This window comes from Lampetra planeri, chromosome 49, assembly GCF_965212315.1.
Source record: "Lampetra planeri chromosome 49, kcLamPlan1.2.h2, whole genome shotgun sequence".
In the NCBI taxonomy this organism is placed as follows: domain Eukaryota; kingdom Metazoa; phylum Chordata; class Hyperoartia; order Petromyzontiformes; family Petromyzontidae; genus Lampetra; species Lampetra planeri.
Window position 1 is genome coordinate 6114378 of NC_136155.1, and position 20265 is coordinate 6134642.

At 44.8% G+C, this 20265-nt stretch overlaps 1 protein-coding gene across 1 annotated transcript; it reads left to right on the forward strand.

The window, feature by feature from the left end:
* Positions 1 to 642: 642 nt before the first annotated feature.
* EXOSC2 (exosome component 2) lies at positions 643 to 14732 on the forward strand. The gene is made up of 9 exons (XM_078616147.1): positions 643 to 868; positions 2756 to 2857; positions 3537 to 3582; positions 5501 to 5590; positions 7575 to 7640; positions 8742 to 8810; positions 10143 to 10319; positions 11952 to 12080; positions 14252 to 14732. Exons 1-9 carry the CDS (start codon positions 741 to 743, stop codon positions 14330 to 14332), a joined length of 888 nt encoding a protein of 295 aa, XP_078472273.1. The 5' UTR covers positions 643 to 740; the 3' UTR covers positions 14333 to 14732.
* The last annotated feature ends 5533 nt before the right edge of the window (positions 14733 to 20265 follow it).

A 20265-nucleotide genomic window follows, 5' to 3' on the forward strand; every position in this document is an offset into this window, starting at 1 on the left:
AGCGTCAGGAACGAATTATGTCCGTAAGTCGAGGAATGTCCGTAAGTGGGTGAACATTTGTGGAATTAAGGGCTTGGCTCCACGTGTTCAAACGTGGAGCTCCCGCAACAATGAATGGACCACCCCCCCACACACACGTGGGGGTGATCGCGCCCGTCTCTGCCAAATGGCAATGCGATACCAACATCCGCCCAATTCGCCACGAAGTTGACGCTAACGACACCGCGTCGTCTTGTGCCAGGCCAGGTGCACTTCGAGGCTCCGCGCGTTCAAGTGTCGAATGGCTTCGCTGAGAAGGAGTGATGGAGGCTAGGTCTCGGGACAGCAACACAACGCAGCCCCGGGCACATCAGGTTGGCTGACTGCGACGTGACCGTCAGATTACACCACCAAAGCTTGCACCACCATCGCCGCCACCACCACCGACCAATGCCCATCCCAACAACTCGCGGGTCGATAAAATCGCCGGCGCGTGCGTGGGGAAGCCGCCGTGACGTTGGCGGTCGTCGTCATCGGTGTCGTCATCACAACAAACCGTCACCGCGCGCCACCATCTTAGTCAGGGAGGAAACTCAACACGAAATCATAACCCGGGGTGGTGTGAGGGGGAGGGGTTAAAGCCTCCACCCCGCGCCCGCACGACTCGCACCGCCCTTAGCAAGATGGCGCCCACGAGTCCTCGACGATTTGTTGCCCCGATCGCGAAGCGGGCTGCTTGACAAGTCAGTGAAGAAGGCGGCATGGCGGTGGACGTTCGATCGGTCGTGGCGAGGAGACGCGGGAACAGGGCGCCCGGGGAAGGCGGAGGCGCGGTGAGGCACCTCGTCGCTCCGGGAGATGTCATCACGGGAGACGCCGGCTTCATGAGGTGCGCCGCGGACACGTGTGTGTGTGTCTTGTGTGTAAGAGAGACCGCATGGTGTGTTGTGTGTTGGGGGAGCGGTGGTGGAGCGGTTAGCGCTACGCTGCGCTAAGAACTCGACTCACGGCCAACATCAGTGACGATTATCTGAACGGGTTCCTGGGGCTTTTGACATAGGTTTTGTACAAAACCATAATTTCTTCAGCAATCTAATTGGTATAATGTTGTGGTGGGATTGCATGTTTTTGTGTCATGGGGTTTCTAAAATAAAAACACGTGTTTTAACACGTAGGGCTTTCGCGGCCAATATTCATAATAAAGTTTTTGGGTTAGATCGCGTTATTTATAAATGTGTCGTAACCCTCCACCACCCGACACGGCCAATCAACAAAAAAGTGTCACGTTGACAAAAGACAAAATAGTTCACTACTTTAGCCCACCGGTGTGTTGAAGCGTGAAAACACAACATTTACACATTTTTGAGTAGTAAGACGTTTCGCTGGTAATTGCATCCAGCATCATCGGGCAATTCGCCAGAATGGTGTTTAGCAGATATGTGTGTGGATCGTTACATTTGACCGATTAAAAGACAATATTCTAATATTTAGAAGGCCAGTAATCGTTGGGCGTGTAAAGTGTATTATTACTGAGCAAGGCAAGTTAGTGTTGACAAGGTTCAATAATGCTAATAAATACAGACCAATTAAAGGACGCATGTCATGCTACACCAAACAATATATTGTTGTACTAATGTTATGCAACGGCATTTTGTTAAGCAACTGAACTTTTAAAAACTCTGATGATCCCATCTAAGACCCCCTGTGGCTTCAAGATGCACACACTCCAGTTTTCTTTCCTCTCTGTGGCACATTCACGCACACTCAGTGACACGCGGTTAGAGCCATGTGCAACACGTGGACATTATTAGAGCACGTTTTCGTGAACGGTACTAGTCAATTATAGAGTTAAAATGTGTATTTATGATATAACTGCAGGAATTAATGTTATTTGGGTCTTTCGGTAAAGTCACGTAGAAGAAAAATGTTCTACGTGACTTTACCGAAAGACCCAAATAATATGAATTCCTGCAGTCACGAAAGCTTTAAGTCAAGATTTAATATAGAATTTTTTTACATTTCTTGGATAGGAAGATGCTAGGTTCAAGAAAACAATCATTATTTTTTTGTTAAATAATATTTTTCATTCATTGGTAGTTTATAATGGGGATCCCTGACTGGAGCAACATATTGCTACACTCACTGCTGCAAAGAAGGGCAATTTGACCTCAATATGAGCTAGGGGGCAGCAACCAAAATGACAAGAAGAGCCATTTTTTTCGAACTCTAACACATTCCTGCGGAGGGAGCTGGTAGGAACGTTGGGTTGCTCGGTCAATGGCCATGGTCAACGGCGGCGTGGTGTATTCCGCATATATGCCCGACTGTGAGGGCGGGCACAAGCTGGCGTGAGTAGGTTAAACGTTGAATTTTATAAGGGCACCACGGGGTGACCAGCCCCTCTCCACCCAGCCCCACCCCTCCCCACCCCTCCCCACCCAGCCCCTCCCCACCCTCCCCACCCGGCCCCTCCCTCCCTTCCCAGCCCCTCCCTGCACGACAGACGGACACAAAATCCCCTGTGGGCTGGTGGAACTAGTGGGTTCCTACCAGTAAAACACAATATTTCAAGTGCCGCAATGCACGTGGTGAATACGAGACAATGGGCCTTAATAAAATAACGTCACGAAGCAGTTCTTAAAAGGGCCGCACGCGACTCAGGAGCCACGTGTTGCCGACCCCTGGTGTAAGCCTACTGTTTAGCGTTCTGTTATTGTGCACCATTCGTGGTGGTGGTGGTGGTGGTAATGGCGTTGGTGTTTTTTGTTTGGTGCAGGGGCCATGGCACCTACACAGAGGACGATAAGCTCATCGCATCAGTGGCCGGAGTGGTGGAAAGGGTCAACAAGCTGATCTGTGTGCGGCCTCTCAAGACACGGTGAGTTTTATTTCCACCACCCTAGCGAACTGTGCAAGGACAAGGCCCTTGCCGCATATTATTTTGTAAAGGGTGCTATGTGGAAAAAACTGATTTAATCAGGATCATCCTTGTGTTGTTGTTGGTGTCTGGTCACAATTGTAATTGTTAACATGTAAAGCTTAGGTTTTTAGCCCTTTCCCGTTTCGAGATGTCTGTAAGTTTCAGGGTGGGTCCTGTTCACCACTGAATCTCGGACCGTGCAAGCGGTTAGCGTTAATTTTATCTAGAGGCATCTTACTCACCGCAGAGAACTATAGCGACACGACCACACTCTATGATAGCTGGTGCAAAAAACTGTGCCACACATGCTCCCGCACGGTCTTGTGGGAGCCATTGTACGTATTTCAGAAATAAGTTATATTTTATAAATGTATCGCTCGTTACCTTAAAAATTACACCTAATGTGTATTATTGGGGTATTTTTTTATTTTACTGGGTTTGCCTAATTTGTGGAACTGCCGACTAGGTTTATACAACATATTTCATTGATAGATTTTCATATGAATGCATAAATGACTCTTAAAGGTGCAGGACAAGTGTCCATTGGGGTGCATTATAGTGTTTTTTTCTGTTATTCCCAAGTGGTGTCTGCTAGGTCATCATTAACATGACTGTGCTTATATATTGCCTTCTGTAGATACAATGGGGAAATAGGTGACGTGGTGGTGGGAAGGATAACAGAGGTGAGTGAGACATGGGTTCAGTTTGCAAGCTTCAACAGTTATTGGCATGTGTTCACAGTGTTTTCCTTGGGCAATCAAGCCAGAGATTGCTAAATTATTACTTAAAACTTTCGTGACTGCAGGAATTCATATTCTTTGGGTCTTTCGGTAAAGTCACGTAGATAGGTTCAAAGAAAATAACAAAAAACTACGACATTTCGATGGCAACACAAGCGGTCGTCATCAGGAAAAGGGGGGTTAGCTTCTAACGACAGCTGTTTATAAAGGTTTGAAATGGGCGTAGCCTAAATGTCATCAGCCAATGCCAATCCAAGTGGTGGGCAGCGACCGCGGCAGTGGTGGGCTTTCCACCAATCACAGGGCTGCCAGGCAGAAATTAGCATGTTAATGCAAGTTTGCCGAGCATCCAGTGCCAAGGTGGCTATGTTAATGTAAGAGATTAGCATGTTAATGTGAGAGATTAGCATGTTAATGTAAGAGATTAGCATGTTAATGGAAGATCGTGAAGCAGCAGCCTCGAGGATGGCGCGTGAGGTAGCTGTGTTAGTGAGAAATTGTATCTGTTATTGTAAAAAATCAGAGAGCTGAAAATACCAACTAACATCAGAAGGTGGGTAGGCTGGGAACATCACAGCCAGTTATGATTTAAACTGGTTAATAACGTCCTTCCAATGATTGCTCAGTTTGTACCCATCTTCTCGGTTGAAATTGTGTCTGTGTCTATATATATGGATGGCTTCATGAACGAATCTTTGTTGATAGCCAGTTGGTTTTCAGAGTACCTTCGTCTTAGAGAAATCAATTTCGTGTGAGCCCACCGCATTAAAACAATGATCAGCCACGGCTGAGGTATTGGTCCTACCGTGTTTCAGATCTGCCTTATGTTCACGAACAGTCCGAGACGTGTCGCTTCGTTTCCCCGGTACGCTCGCACAAAATGTATTTCTGTAAGACGAAGGTACTTTGCAAACCTACTGGCTATCAACAAAGATTCGTTCATAAAGCCATCCATATATATAGATGGGTACAAATTGAGTAATCACCTTCCGATGTTAGTTATTTTCGGCTCTCTGATTTTTTACATTAACAGATTCAATTTCTCACTAACACAGCTACCTCGCGCGCCATCCTTGAGGCTGTTGCTTCACGACCTTCCATTAACATGCTATTCTCTCACATTAACATGCTATTCTCTCACATTAACATGCTATTCTCTCACATTAACATGCTAATATCTTACATTAACATAGCCACCTTGGCGCACTCGCCGTGGAGAATGCTCGGCAATCTTGCATTGACATGCTAATTTCCGCCTGGCAGCCCTGTGATTAGTGGAAAGCCCACCACCGCCGCGGTCGCTGCCCACCACTTGCATTGGCTGCTGACATTTGGGATATGCCCATTTCAAACCTTTAACCCCCCTTTTCCTGATGACAACCGCTTGTGTTGCCATCGAAACGTCATAGTTTTTTGTTATTTTCTTTGAACCTATCTATGTGACTTTACTGAAATACCCAAAGAATACTGCAAAATTATACAATGTTTAAAACAGCTTGGGAAAAGACAGAATTATTGAGGAAGAAAATTCAACGTGTAGCTGGAGTGATGGTGAAATGATTCGCGCTAAAACCTGCTGCAATTTCCAGGAATTTCCATGATTTTTGTTTGCTTTGTTTATACCGTCTGTCTTGTGTGTGCTGTCTCATCTATACTATTTGTCTTGCGATTACTCATGTCTATGCCGTTTGCTGTACATGGCCTCTTTTATTTGCCTAACAAAAATTCGTATGTAATTATAATGAATGAAAAAGTATTGATTGTAATTCTCGAATGCCTAATTATATCCCACCCACATTGAGTGAAATGTCGATAATGAACGATGAGTTGAATGCTTTTTTTTTCTCCTTAAAATGCACAGGTACAGCAAAAGCGTTGGAAGGTGGACACAAACTCCCGGTTGGATTCAGTGCTGCTGCTTTCGTCTGTGAATCTCCCAGGGGGAGAGCTGGTGGGTGCTTCATTACTCTCTACAGTTCATCACCTGTCTCTCACTGGTTATTCTCCCTATCCAGGAGTTACTGAGGATGGCACGTCAGGGTTGGGGGGGGGTGCTGCTCACTCGAACATGACATTTGCCATGCATATTGCATGTATGAAGCAGACATTTGAACTAAAATCAAAGCTCGTTCTATGCCATATCCAGGATACCCTTCTGTCATCCAGTAACATCTTCCACTAGCCTCCGAGCAACAGCGGGTTGAGTGAGCCATCTTTTCTTTTGAAGCTTCCATCCGACCAAAATAAACTCCTCCACCCTTGTCCGTAAATAGTTTTTAAAGCTTCAAAGTCGGCTGTCAGCCGGATAAGAGTAATCGTGAAATAAAACATCTTTGCAGCTGTGCCACATCATTACATTTTCTGAGTTTACTATCACAGTGCGATGATATATTTTCATTCTCAATGCTAGAAGTTCAATCAATCTTTATTTTACGTGCCAATACCGCCCTCAATATTGCACATTACAACGGAATTTGAACGGTACAGGGGGCATAGAGCAACAGGAATGAAAAAAGAAACGCGTCACGCCCTCAGCGGCTAACACCGACCGAGCAAAGTAAATTGCAACTGTGCGCAACGAATAACGTAAGGAAAGGTAAGTCGTAAATAAAAAATAAATGAAAAGTAAAGAGACCGTTTTCATTTTCAATCTTAGATTTTATGGAAAGGCCAGTCTTAATGGGTGTGTCTTGCACAGACCACGGAATTGAGAGACACTCGGCGCATTTCACATGTCCGGTGGCAGTCGGGGTGTTCCAGGTTTTTGGGGCTGCGCTCAAAGGATTTATCCCCCCCAGTGTCAGGTGAAAAATCCTGGGCTGGTCAAGTCTTGACCCTTCCTGTGGAACGGAGTGCGTTTTATGTGGCTGAGGATTAGGCGCGTCCAAGCCATGCTTTGAAGGTTAGAAGAGCAACCTTGAATTTGATGCAGAAGCGAGACCGGTAGCCAGTGCAAGCTGCGGGGAGGGTAGGCGTAAGTTCACTAAATTAGGTTAACACCTATTGTAACGCGGTGGCTTCTTGTACATGATCTCAGCTGGTGCCAACTCTTGTGTTCTAACCCTGAGCCGCCACCTGGACATCTCCCAAAATCCCAGTTTGCCAAAAAAGTAATGCACTGGCTTTTTTCCACGTTATTGACTCAGGATGCAATGGAACCAGATTAATTTGAAATGTTTGGCAAAGCTTATTGCATTGTGCAGTTGTAAATTCTATCAAAGGATACTCAGTATAATTTTAGAGGAAGTTCATCATCGCAAAATATGCCGAGTTCGATTGGTGCCAACCTTGGCATTGTCCTCGAAAAACATAGTCGTGTATAAAAATGTCACTTTTTGCACATTGTGCAGTCGCATTTAATCGTTGCATGAGTTGAAAGAAGTAGGCAACTTACAGGTCTTTCTTGCTGCATATTTCACCGGGAGCTCTTTACTTTTCCAATGTTATCCACGTCATGTTTATTGTGGACGTACAAATGTTGATTGTGGTGTTTAAATATAAAAATGTTTTCTAATATTTTTATGCAATCCAACTAAATGTAAATCCTAATATATTTTTACTCTCCGTCTGTCTGAAACACAGGGACAGGGTAGCTCTCATGTATATATATATATAATTCAATGTCACCAAAACTTGAGTATAAAGTTTGATTGCTGCTAGAAGGTGACCCTGTAGAAAACTGGGCAAATTTATCAAAGGCGTTCCCCAAAACTTTGAGACAAAAAATCTATGCCAAAACGTTCCCTGGAGGTAGAAGCATCCATGCCTTCCCTCTCCCCTGCCCTCCTGGTAACGTCATTGTGTGTGCCATCATATCACTATCACATGTCATGCGTCACGTGACCATTTAATTGTATGGCCTGAAACTTAATGGGCAACGCATACATGAACAGAATCCATTCCTGTGCATGCTTTTTTCTCCCTTGTCTTATTAGCGACGGCGATCAGCAGAGGATGAGCTGGCGATGAGGGACTACTTGCAGGAGGGTGATCTCATCAGCGTATCCTTGAACATTTCGCATGAAAGTCCTGCCGAATGTGAATTTCCTAAAATATATATGAAGTTGAATCATCAGCATCAATCCACTTAAGTCAGACCTTACATGAATATAAGTAGATATTTAGTTATTTTTCGATTTAAAGCTTTTGTGAGTGCAGGGATTAATCTTCTTGGTTCTTTCGGTAAAGTCACGTAGAAGGGAAGTAATAAAATAATACAAATAAAACATAATAAAACAATTCTCACGACGTTTCGGCCACAACGCAAGCAGCCGTCCTCAGGTGAAAACCAGGTCTGTCGAGGCGACAGCATCTGAATGAAACAGCACACGTGCTTGGAGACTATATATAAGCTGGGTTGGAAGGGGGGAAAAGGGCGCCTTGACAAAAGAATATGCATATCAAGAGGAATTTAGCATATTTATGGGAAATGCAGGTATGTGATTAGTACTACTTATGCCCGTGCATTATGCAGGATTAGCAGCATCAAAGGGAAGGGATACGGGAAATGCAGGTATGTGATTAGTACTACTTATGCCCGTGCATTATGCAGGATTAGCAGCATCAAAGGGAAGGGATATGGGAAATGCAGGTATGTGATTAGTACTACTTATGCCCGTGCATTTTTTTTATTTAGTTATTGTTACTTGTGAGTTGCCTTCGACGAAAGCACCCAGATTGCATCTGATATTGCATCTTGAAATCTAAGTAGCATTGAACCTTGATAGTACTTCGATGCTCAACCCACCAATAACAGTCATAACCTGCTGGGCTGCATAGTGAGCAGCAGAGGGCATCGCAGCAAAATCCATTGTTATAATCTATGCACCCACATCTGATCCCCAACTTTATCAACCTGCAATGACCAGCGTGGTGCAGTATGGTGAAATAACCCTTACGACATGAGGGAGGCCCTCATCCAACAGTGGATTGACAAAGGGGCGGTACATGCACGCCTGTATTAGCCTGTGGCCCAGATGTTTACAAGCATTACTTGTGTGCTACTTTGCTGAGCAAGTGGTGCAAGGTGTTTCTCATCTCATGAGCGACTGTTATTGTAAATGCACCTGTCGTGTCGCTCCTTAATCGTTGATTTAATGCAGGCTGAGGTACAAGCGGTCTTCTCAGACGGTGCACTTTCCCTACACACCAGGAGTCTTAAATATGGCAAGGTGAAGTGGCGCACACCCCGGGGAGTGGGACAAGAACTGCCTAAACACACACACGTGATTGGACAGTTTATTCTCCATTTCGTTGAAGTATTATTTAATTTTAAACGAGCAATTGCCAACTTGTAACAAGGTTTAAACTTAGCTGAGCGAGCTGATCTCCATTGCAGATACATTCCTAATTTTCTGGGTTTAAATGTATTCCGAACCTCATTTTATTGTGATCGAATGTACCTTTCCAAGTTATCTATATTAAAAGAATGGCATTGCATGAAGTGTGGAGTTACAGGAGCTGAAAGCGGTAATAAGACGTAGCCAAAAAATTGCCCTCTGCTGGGGCAAGAATCACTGACATCCATATAACTAAACTGTCGCGATTCACTTGCACCATTTAGAAAGATAGCAACAATGTGAGTGAAGTTTGTGTCTCCCCGCTCAATCAAGCAATAGGGAGGCAACTCATCTGCACTGTTAACCTGGAGCCAGGGGCAGAAATTTTGCATTCCCATGGCAGAGGCCAGTTCACTTCCCACGAGTTGGTATTCATATCAACCACAGCGGGATGGTAGGTTGAATCCACCTCTCGGTGTGAGTTTAACTCATAACCTTCCACTTGTGAGCCGTTCACTCTAACCACTGTAGCCACCCAGAAGACTTCTTCATCGTACTTGTGTGTCACGAGGGGAGATGACACGATGATTGTGTATGGCGTACTGTGCTATGAACCTGATGACCCGAGTTCGATTCTCGGACATAGATAAGCCAGACCAATGGCGAGTATCTGAATCGGTCCTGGATACCCTCTTTACCAACTACGTTATCAAAAGACGTGGGGTGGCCTCCATCCATCAGTTAATTGATGATCTGTGCGAAGGATGTCGTCATGGAGTAATGGTCATAGCACACTGGACCTGCAATGCAGAGGTCACCGGTTCAGTTAGATGTCCAGGCGTGGCAGTCGTTAACTCCCCCCCCCCACCTCTGTCCACACAGCTGTATAAATAGGTACACCATACTCGATTGTCAGGTCCTGTTTGGTGAGGATAAAGTGTGGGTACTCCCACTTTTTCTAAAAATGTCTGGCCAGCATGGAATATTCGTCCAAAATACCCTCTAGCAGGGCTGACTATAGCTCTAAAGTGGAGGGCCTTCCGCTAGAAGTTGCATCAATGTGCAGTTGCAGGCCTGCACAGTTACCTTTTTGCATTTTGTTGTAATACACTGTGAAGCCATTGACTGGACATTTTTTGGGGGAGCCACTGGCCCCGCAATGACCAATTCCCCTTCCTGCCCCCCCTCCCCACTCGGGTCTGTGGCACTGCATTCCCGCGACAGCTGGGCCAGGGCGTGCTGGTGCGCGTGTCTCCGTCGCTGGTGAAACGGCGCAAGACGCATTTCCACGCGCTGCCCTGCGGCGCCTCCATCATCCTGGGCAACAATGGCTTTGTGTGGATCTACCCGACCAGCGACAGCCACGCAGAGGAGAGCGGCGGCTTCTACACCGACTTGGAGGTGTGCAGTGTGCTGGAGTAGGCCACTGTGCCAGAGGAACCCACACTTACTATGGGGACTGAGATTGAAGTCTGCGTGACCGTTTTTTTTTGCGCTTACGAGTCTTGAGTTGGGGCTCATCTCATTTTTACAGTCGTGAACCAGTGGTGGAAATCCCACTTCCCTATCGGTAGGGAAAGTCTATCCATAGGAATACAAATGTATCGTGGTAATCATGTCATCGGCCTTGAATGGATGATGAGTTCAGTATTTTATGATAGATACACTTTTTTATTTTGTTTCCCAACGTTTAATATCACGATCGTGAATCCAACCGCTTTAACTTCGGTGTCGCCTGTCCAAATAAAATGCACTTGCTGAAGAACCTCCCAGGTTTGGGGGCAACACGTCAGACCTGCTGAACAATATTCAGGTCAATCTGAATACACCGGCGAGCTCTAGGTAGAACGGCGAGCTATAAGAAGAGAACGATGCTTTGTAACGGGCCATTGCAACATTTTCAAGATGTAATTCTTCACGTTCGTCCTTCCGATACGCTCATCATTTGTATTTAAAGCTTTCGTGACTGCAGGAATCCATACTCTTTGGTTATTTCGGTAAAGTCACGTAGAAGGGAAATAATAAATTAATAAAAATAGAGATGCTGTCTTTCCGACAGCTTTGTTTCTTCACCTGAGGACGGCTGCCTGTGTTGTGGCTGAAACGTTGTGATATTTTTTATGATGTTTTATTTTTATTATTTTATTATTTCCCTTCTACGTGACTTTACCGAAAGAACCAAGAAGATCATCATTTTTAATTTTCGTTCAACAGACACAGGTCAGACACATTGTTTAGTAATTGTACATGTCAGTGTCGAATATTGATCGTCATTCAAATCTGTACTTGGGATGGGTGGGAGAAACAGCGTTTGGAAAACCTCCCAAGGTCTTCAGCACTGCAAAGTGCCTAAATGTTTGTCAGTTATCACTTCATTTAAGGAAATAAGCACAGTCAAAACTGTATATAGGCACAACTTAAATAAGCACCATTCTAATATAAGCAACACATGTTTACATTACACTGGTGAGGAAAGGCAGATGGAAGCTTTTGATACAAGCACATTCCAGATATAATCACAGCTTTCTTTTTTAGAAGGATGTAAAGGTAATAAAGAATGCTGGTGATTGTGCGTAGAGACGGTGCAAACTCACCCGTAACATTGCCGTAGAGTGGACGGCATCTTCATAACATAGATAATCCCGCTGTTTCTGTATTTTGACACTATTTGAATCCTAAATTCCTATTGTGTTGGACATCGCCTTTGATCAAGTCACCTAGAATGCATCGGACTATGTGATGGGCAGTCCATGGCAGTGCAGAAAAATCCATTGCTGCACTGGCATTAAATGCTTCCGACATTTTTGCAGTGCATTGCCAAAAGGCTTTACATGTCTTGGATGTGTGTGATGAGTTCAGGTTCACTCTCGTGCCAAGGGACAGCCTAATCCAGCTGGCCTTGCCCTGCAGCTAATCCGTGTTTGTGCCCCAGGATATATAGCCATGCTAGTCCACTGTGTATTCTCTTGGGATAATAAAAAAAAACCCGCCCTCCGACCTCGCGATGAGTTAATTTGTGTTGCTTCCCTGTAGCCCACGGCACTGTCGGAGCGAGAGGTGATTGCGCGTCTCCGCAACTGCGTGACGGCCCTGTCATGGCAACGCATGATGCTGTACGACACCAGTGTCCTTTACTGCTACGAGGCGTCCATGCAGCACCAGGTGAGGGCCGTTTTGCGTGTGGCCACGTGCGAGCCTTGACCACTGCACGGAAACATCCAAACGCAAGTCGTAGTCGTTGGTGAACTTGGTATAAGAGCCTGTAGCTGGCTCAGAATACCTGCATCGTGCTCCTGTCACTACACCTGCACCATGCACCTGTCACAACACCTGCACCGTGCACCTGTCAGTACATCATGTATACTATGCACCTGTGAGTACACCTGTATCATGCACCTGTACCTAAACCTTTCAGAGCTGGGCTATCAAAGTCATTAAGTAATTGATTACTCTACCAAATTGCAAGTTTATATGTTGTTAAGAGGGCGTGAGTTGACCTGGAGAGCAGGCAAAATAATGTTTAGCGGAAAGAACGAACTTGTTTGGCAACCACCGCCTCGCTGCCATTTTGCAAGTTGCAAAGCAATAGACATGGAATGAATACGGGGAGGGAGCAACAGTGCAATTTTTGACGAGGCGAAGAGAGAGTTGGGGTCTCCATGCCCATTCATTTCAGACGTTGCCGTGATAGCAAGACGGCGCCAATGGCCACGCCGAAGTGAACATGGAATCAAATTGTCAAGTGCACAAATAATATGAATCTTGTCCTTTAGAAGCACATTTAGCTGGGGGCACTGAACACATTCTCTGCGGCTGATTGTGCAAACCTGTATTCACTAGAATTAAAATAATTGGCAGCTTGTAAACGTGTCTACATTTGATGTTTATTGATTGTGGTGGCAGAGGATATGAATTCGTGCTTGGTAGTTAATCATTTCACGGTAAAAGTCCCTGTTGTGTCCCTGAACTGAGCTGCAGCCTCAATTTGCATGGGCTTGTTTGAGCACAGAGAGAGTTATGTGGGGTGTTGATCTGTAATTCCTCATCCAGTTGACTGCCTCTGCTGTGCTCCCTTACTTGCGGCCAAAATTGGGGGAGGGGAGGGGCAGAGGCTTTTGCTGGCGGAGCGTGTAAACGTGACCCGACAAATCAATGCCTCCCCCCCCCGTGTAATACCCACAAGCTGCCAAAATGAAGTGTGAAAAATTTTGGCCCGTTAATATTATAAACCGCTTCTGCGTCGCTTAAGAGCCGGGCTGTGCGGATAAACGCACGCAGCCAACCGCCGCCGAGCTTGAGGCATCCCGTGGGTATTTTTATACAAATGAAACCTATTGACCGTCTTTCATTTTGGCTTTCTCGTTGGGTTTATTTTATTTTATGAAAGCCCCCCCCCCTCCAGCGTGTTCAGTTGCATGTTCCCCCACAGCTAATTCTCGCATGGAATTAACGGCGAGACTTTAACATTGGCGAACAACAACGCGCCGAGCTCGGCAGTAGCTCACACGGCTCCCTAAACCATTGATCGCTTAGTCGCCTGCCGTACAGCAGCCTCCGTGGTGGTGCCGCGTATTGTCACGTGATGCTGGCGTGCCGAATTCAGAGTTAAACGTGCAAGCGACAGAACAAAAATGCCTGCTGTGTCGCTCCATTTGCACGGCCCATGCTGCGTTCCGCTATTATAGTTGACTTTCCCTCTGGGCGTTCACCTGTTGTGCGGTGAAAGGAATTGATTGTGTTAATAATGGACGGTTGCAAAGTGACCAGCTTCACTCAAGGGACCAATGCTGTGTGACAACGGAGAGAGCCCAGTACTACTGGAGACACTCTGCGTTTTGAATCTGGGAGTCAGATACCCGTCTTTATGAAGCCAGGTTTCAACGTTTGGTGGACTGTTCCCAGTCAAAATCATTACACATATAATACATTAATATTCATATGCATTATGTTTTTACTTATATAGGCTTAGCCTGGGTCTTATGATGCAAATATTTTAATTTGATCATATGGCTGTTGTGGTTATTTAAATACCCCTTGGAGCACCATTTAGTGTGGAGATGAAGACCTACTCGGGTGACTCCAGAAGTAGTTCGTCGGTGTAATCGTTTACCTTGTGACAATTTTGACAGCGTGACTGAAATATAATTGGTGGAAGAAAAACAATGTACTTTCTATATATGTTTCACCAATTAAAGATGAGCAATGAGAGCTTTGGTCTGTGATCTGTGCCATTTTCTGTAGTTTGGTGCTTGTTATTGTTATGTGATAGTGGTGCGGTGTGTGTGTTTTTGAAGGCACTAAATGTTGGTAATATTTATTTTTCTTGCCAACAGATCAAAGACATCCTCAAGCCCGAGGTGGCAGAGGAAGTGGTGGAGGAGACGAGACGGCGACTGTTGGAGCAGGAGGGATAAGCCGAGCTTAGTTTTGAACAAGGCACAAGATAAAATAAATATATATAAACTCACGGAGCTCTGGTCCTCTTTCACATTTAAAATTTAAATTAAAAAAAATCGGAAATGTATAAAATGCAACACCGCTCAGGGAATTGTATTTTTCTTGCCGTGAATAGAATTTGAATGATTTCACTGTGTTTATCCCAAATTGGCCAATTCAATTTCAAGCAATGTTGGTTGTTTTTTCCAATCAATATATAATAGATAACAGTCGCGTGCACGACTGAAAAGACAAATGTATTGTGCTTTAATAAATAACATGGATCAATTTAAAATTGGATGAGATAGTTTGGAAGAAAGACGTTTCTGAAGAGTGTTGGGTTTTGTGTATGTTCTTGCAATAAACATTGACAAAATACGTTAAAAGATTAATTTTTTATTTCAAAAGTATTATGAATAAAAAAGTAAACGCCAGAAATTGCATTTCACATCAGTGACACTTGAAAAGCTTATTGTATTTTTAATTCAATTTTCAGTCAAGTTTATAGGGCACTTTTTTTTGCTGCCGTATAATCTCACATTGCCTGTAACAACGTCTAAATATACACTGCAGTTCGTGTTATTTACATTATTTACACGACTAGAATTGTCAAACAATTAGATAAGTGGGGTGTATTATTTTGCTATGCGACTGTTAAGTCTGAATTGTAGCTTTAGTTTTTTTTACATAAAAACACAACGTGAATGTTTTTTTTTATACATTTCCACATGTTTCTAAATTACGGAAGTGATTTGAACGTACCAGTAGGAGGCCCAGTTAGCTCGGTCAAATTATATCTGGCGCTGCGTAGACGCAGGCACAATCACGCTGCCCGCAAACAAATTACTCCGCCTAGAGATGTAAAAATGTTTCACTATTTTCAGCACAATTACCAAACTCGTGTCACTTCGTCATTCGTTGAAATGAATTATCTGGTGTTTCGCGGGTGCATAACCATATATTCGGAACAAAGAAGAAATATAATGAAATGGTTTTAAAGCGAATATAATTAGCATGTTGAGTTTAGAACCTGTAACCTGCATGTGTGATATCCGCAAGTTAATAGTGTTTCCTCGGATACTCTCTGCTTTGAAGTGTACTTTCATTGAGTTACCCTTGTGTGTATACTGGTAGGAACCACCTGGTTCCACCAGCCCACAGGGGATTATTGTGTCCGTCCGTCGTGCATCCAAAAATGGGAGGGGCTGGGTGGGGAGGGTGGGGCTGGGTGAGGGGTGGGGCTGGGTGGGGAGGGGCTGGTCACCCCGTGGTGCCCTTCTAAAACTCAACGTTTAACCTACTCACGCCGGCTTGTGCCCGCCCTCAGTCGGCCATATTTGCGGAATACACCACGCCTCCGTTGACCCTAGCCATTGGCCGAGCAACCCAACGTTCCTACCAGCTCCCTCCGCAGGAATGTGTTATAGAGCGTAAGACTACATTTGCAAACCTGATGGCAATCAGGTCCTGCTGCGAGAAACAATCTGCGTGTTGTGGCGTTCGACATCGAGGTCACTTGTAAGTCTCGTTCTCGCCATCTAATTTGTATTCTACATATTCCCCATCTCAATTGGACTGCTTTGCCACGTTGGCCTCAGTTTATAATTTGCTTAAATCCCGTACATAATTGATTCTTACGCAAATCATTGCAAGCATCATGAACATTTCATTCTAATTCAAAACTTACGCATCTCATTTTGAATCGTACGGTATCCCTAATATTACAAGTGGAGGAAAATAGACAACGAAACAAAATGGAATTTAATCAATGTTTTGTGAATAAGGATACATGTATCAAGCCATTGTAGGATTGGTACATGCCGAGTAAAATGCGTACGCTGTTAATCATACGGATGGACTTTCGCACACCACAAATGTGGAATTTCCACCACCGCTCGTTGCAGTGAACACGATAGACGCACGAGTTCATTCTAGTCTGGCTGGTTGCGGCGTTGTGATGCACACGCGCGCGTGCGTGCATAGACATCGCATCGCCTGTGCTGTCAGGCGCCCGTTTGACTCCGTGACCAAACGGCGTTGGTGGTCGTGTTGACGAGTCGCGAAGTGTGAAACGTTCCCGCTCTGCTGTGGACAGCGTCGCTCGCGCCTCGAGCGAAGGCGTCGCAGAGTGCGCGCCACGAGACGATCCCTCGCTGCGATGCGAACTCCCTTGCCGCAACCGCGTGTTGGGTTTTCCTCCAAACAAATCAAAAACGATGGGGCAGGTGTGGCCATTGCTTTGGTGGTGCGTGGTGGTGGTGGTGGTGCTGCTTCTGCTGGGTTTTTTTAAATGCACGTTTATTTTTAGCAGGTGAGAACACGGAGATACCAAAATAGTATCGTTTGCGCGAGTCAACCCAGTGTATTAGTCTGACAAAAAGGAACAGTTTGTTGTGTGTAATCCCAATTTAGTAATTTGCGGATAGTTTTTTTTATTTGGACCGTGATGCCAGAAATAAAAAAATAATCGCCTCTGTGAATGACGTCAATGTATCTTTGACATCCACTGTGAAGCAGAGTTGCGAGTATTGTGATTCTCCCTGCAGGTGTCATTCTATTTCGGATTTTGATAGCGCCCTAATTGAGGTGGCCACTGGATTCGAACCGTGAACTTCTGCAACGGTAACGAACATGCTACCACAGGGCACGACTGGTGGTTGTGGTGGTGCTTATTTGGCGGATGGCCCTGCATGTGATGGTGATTGATGTTTGTGGGTGGTAGGGGGTTTGCATGTACTGCACATGAGACCTTGAACCATGGTTATGTGCACTTGGGAGCATTATAATGCAAGTGGTGTGTGTGGGATAATGTCTTCATCAGGATGTGGGCTTATGCTCCCTTTGCAATGATTCCACGGGGAGCTTGTTTTTGGTATAATCTAATAATAACCCCTAATCCATAACCTCTATTAAATCCCATCTCCAAGTCGGCACTCCCCTGCAGCCCCAGTGCTTCTTTGCAAAATCGACTTAATCTCTGCGGGTTATCACCTCATACTAAATACTGTAATAGAATACCTCTACATGAATGCATTGATTGCCTTCAACCGGAGCCCCAAGAATTGAGCGTCACCCAAAACTCCAATGCTAATTATTTTAACCTCTCACATCCTCCTAACTAGTCTCATGAATCCAACATCCGACACTCAAGATAACCCCAATGAGCGTCGCGGTTGCGAGATATTAACTACCTCGCCTGGTATGTAGGACGTCGTAGGTTTGATCCCGTCCCTGGCGCCTGTATATTGGAGTTTGCGTGTTCTCCCCGTGGTTGGGTGGAGTTTTTCCTCCGGGTTTTCCCTCCATATTTAGAAACATGTTTTTGAGTGGCTGCGATGCATTTCCACGATAAGCCGCTCCGTTGAGCTATAATTTGTGGCCAAGTCGCTTTTGAAAAAGATATATCTCAATGAACCTTACCTGATCAAACGTTTAGTGTTAGATCAACTACCGTTATGAAGGAAATTCTATTTTCAAATCCTTTATTTTAAGTTCACTTGCTTGCTTGCGCGCTTATGACCGTGCAAATCTTTAGGTCGTTTTTAACCCACTTCCCGTGATCCAATCGAGCTGACATTTTGCACACAGACTCGTTGTGCGTGACAATTTATTTTCGTGAAATTTTTTTTCCAAAATGTTACACTTTTTAGGAAAAAATAAATTATATTTAATTACCAATTGCTTAATGGTGGCAGGCAATCATCTGACCCATAGGTGGCAGCCATCTCAAGCCAGAGGACGAGAGGACTCTAGCCGCCACGCATATAAAGGATTTATAGTGAAAAACTTTGTTTTACGGGTTAATTTTTTTGGTTGTGCAGTACGTAAGTGATTCAAATCTGGCTGTAGGTCATATAATTATTGACTCCACAATAATACAAGTAAACAAATCAAATCGAAACTAGGAATTTGAACATTGCACTGGGCAGCTGCATGCTTCTTAAAATCCTGCTTTTCAAAGGTATAAAGGAGTTAACTTAAGTCGGGATCATGTCATTGATTTGGGTGGTGTATGTAGGATTTGCGACGAGGAATCTGCTGGGATTTGAACAGCCTTGAATAATTCATCACCTCTCTTTCACGTGGAGACTCACGGTCGTATCCATAATTTGGAAACCCAAGTCCCTTGCATTTCACGCCTGCAAACTCCAGTTACGCAAGGCCCGTTTCTGGATATTTGCCATTTTATTTGTGATTCCCTCCACCCAAATGTGTATCCATATTGCACTTTTGGCATCATGCCGTCAGACGGATCCATTCCAATCTCGGACAGCAGTACATCCCTTCGCTTTCGAGAACGGCCCACGGAAGCTGATATCACAGAGCTCTCCGTGATGCCATCACATGACCTCTGGTCCACAGTACGGGATAGCACACTCCCATCCATTCTGCAAGGGAGAGTAAAATGTGTCACGTGACACCGACGTTTACATTCTCAGGTGCTATTTGCCAAATTACGTGAATCACAGCATGTTATGTTTTGCGTAGTCATTGGTGACCTTTTTGTTTTATTTAGCTGAGCCTGTTTGAGGCTTTGAGAGTCTGACAGGCCAAATGACATGACGATTTTACAAATCCGCGAAAAGTTGTCCATCCGAGTTCGTTTAGTGATCCGTTCAAAGGCTTGAACCAACGTCAAATACAAATTTATGAATTTTGGTGACCGTGTACAAACAATTTACAAAATATCACCATCGTCAATCGTAGAGCATCGTTTCTAATGAATTAAGCGCTTGGAAAACAAATACAGGGTGCTTCAAAACATGTTAACACTTTTGAGAATTTGCAATGATACCACAAGAGATGTGCTGCATCCGGGCTCTGTAGACCACCTGGAGAAGATTCCAGGCACGCGTTGACAACGATGGCGAACAAGTGGAGACTATGGACTTTTTGAAGCTATTAACATACATTTGTTATCATGTTACAGTGTAGTATTTTCCGTTCTTTTTTCCATTAAAAACGATAGTCCCGTATAAGTGTTATAACATATGTTTGAAGCGCCCTGTATGTTTCAGAGCTGTCTGAAAAAAAGACCATTTCCTAAATCAATGTATATTATATTATTTTACTTTTATTAATTTTAATTTTTTTTACCTACGTGACTTTACCGACAAAACCTAAGAATATCAATGTAACATGCACAACGCGTCACAAGTCTACAAAGACGAGGCAGACGCACGGATTATGGAGAATCGGACTCGACTCGATGGACACTGGAAATTAAAGAACGTATTTTTGTTTGTCATTCTGCACTTGAAAGCGTCGATCATTGTTGGTTGATCGAACTTAACAGACCGCGTTGTTCCAGCCCATCGGGGGCTGCCGATGAGAAGCTCCGAGTTGAGTTTTGCACGCAGCCAGGTCACTTCCAGGACGAGCCGAGATTGCGGTGGTGGTGAATGCGGGTGGATGATGTGGCTCCGGTAGGTTGGTTAGTTGACCGGTGTCGTCCTCGCTTTGAAGGTGAACACGGCTGTCGGTGTGCACTGACAACCAGAGTAGGCATTTGCGAAGGTTGCGAAGAGCTCGTGAGAGTGGCTGGTGGGTCTGGGAGGGGATGTGGGGGGGGGTTAGACAATCGACTTTGGCGAGGGAGTTCTGAAGGCGCTGAAGACGTTGGCTGCTGAGCACTGGCGTAGCCATTTGGGGGGGGGTGCACATGCCCCCCCAATGATCTGATCGAAATCCCTAATTTCAAACGGATCATTGGGGTTTGTTAGTAATAAATCGGCATTTTGCGACCCCCACTACCACTGTGTAGCATATTATTACGTGCCAGGGACTCTATGAGATGATAGGACAATAGTCTGAGTCGATAATTGGCAATAACTAACGGCAAAGCGGTTATAAGTGACTCACAGAATTGTGCGCAGTTGCGTATACAGTCCACGACTTCCCTGAAGGCAAA

Bases quoted from the DNA above. Each gene is read 5' to 3' on its own strand.
- EXOSC2 (XM_078616147.1), top strand. From the start codon at position 741: ATGGCGGTGGACGTTCGATCGGTCGTGGCGAGGAGACGCGGGAACAGG. The intron at 2,858-3,536 runs GTGAGTTTTATT...TGCCTTCTGTAG, and splicing joins GTGCGGCCTCTCAAGACACG to ATACAATGGGGAAATAGGTG. The intron at 10,320-11,951 runs GTGTGCAGTGTG...GCTTCCCTGTAG, and splicing joins GCTTCTACACCGACTTGGAG to CCCACGGCACTGTCGGAGCG.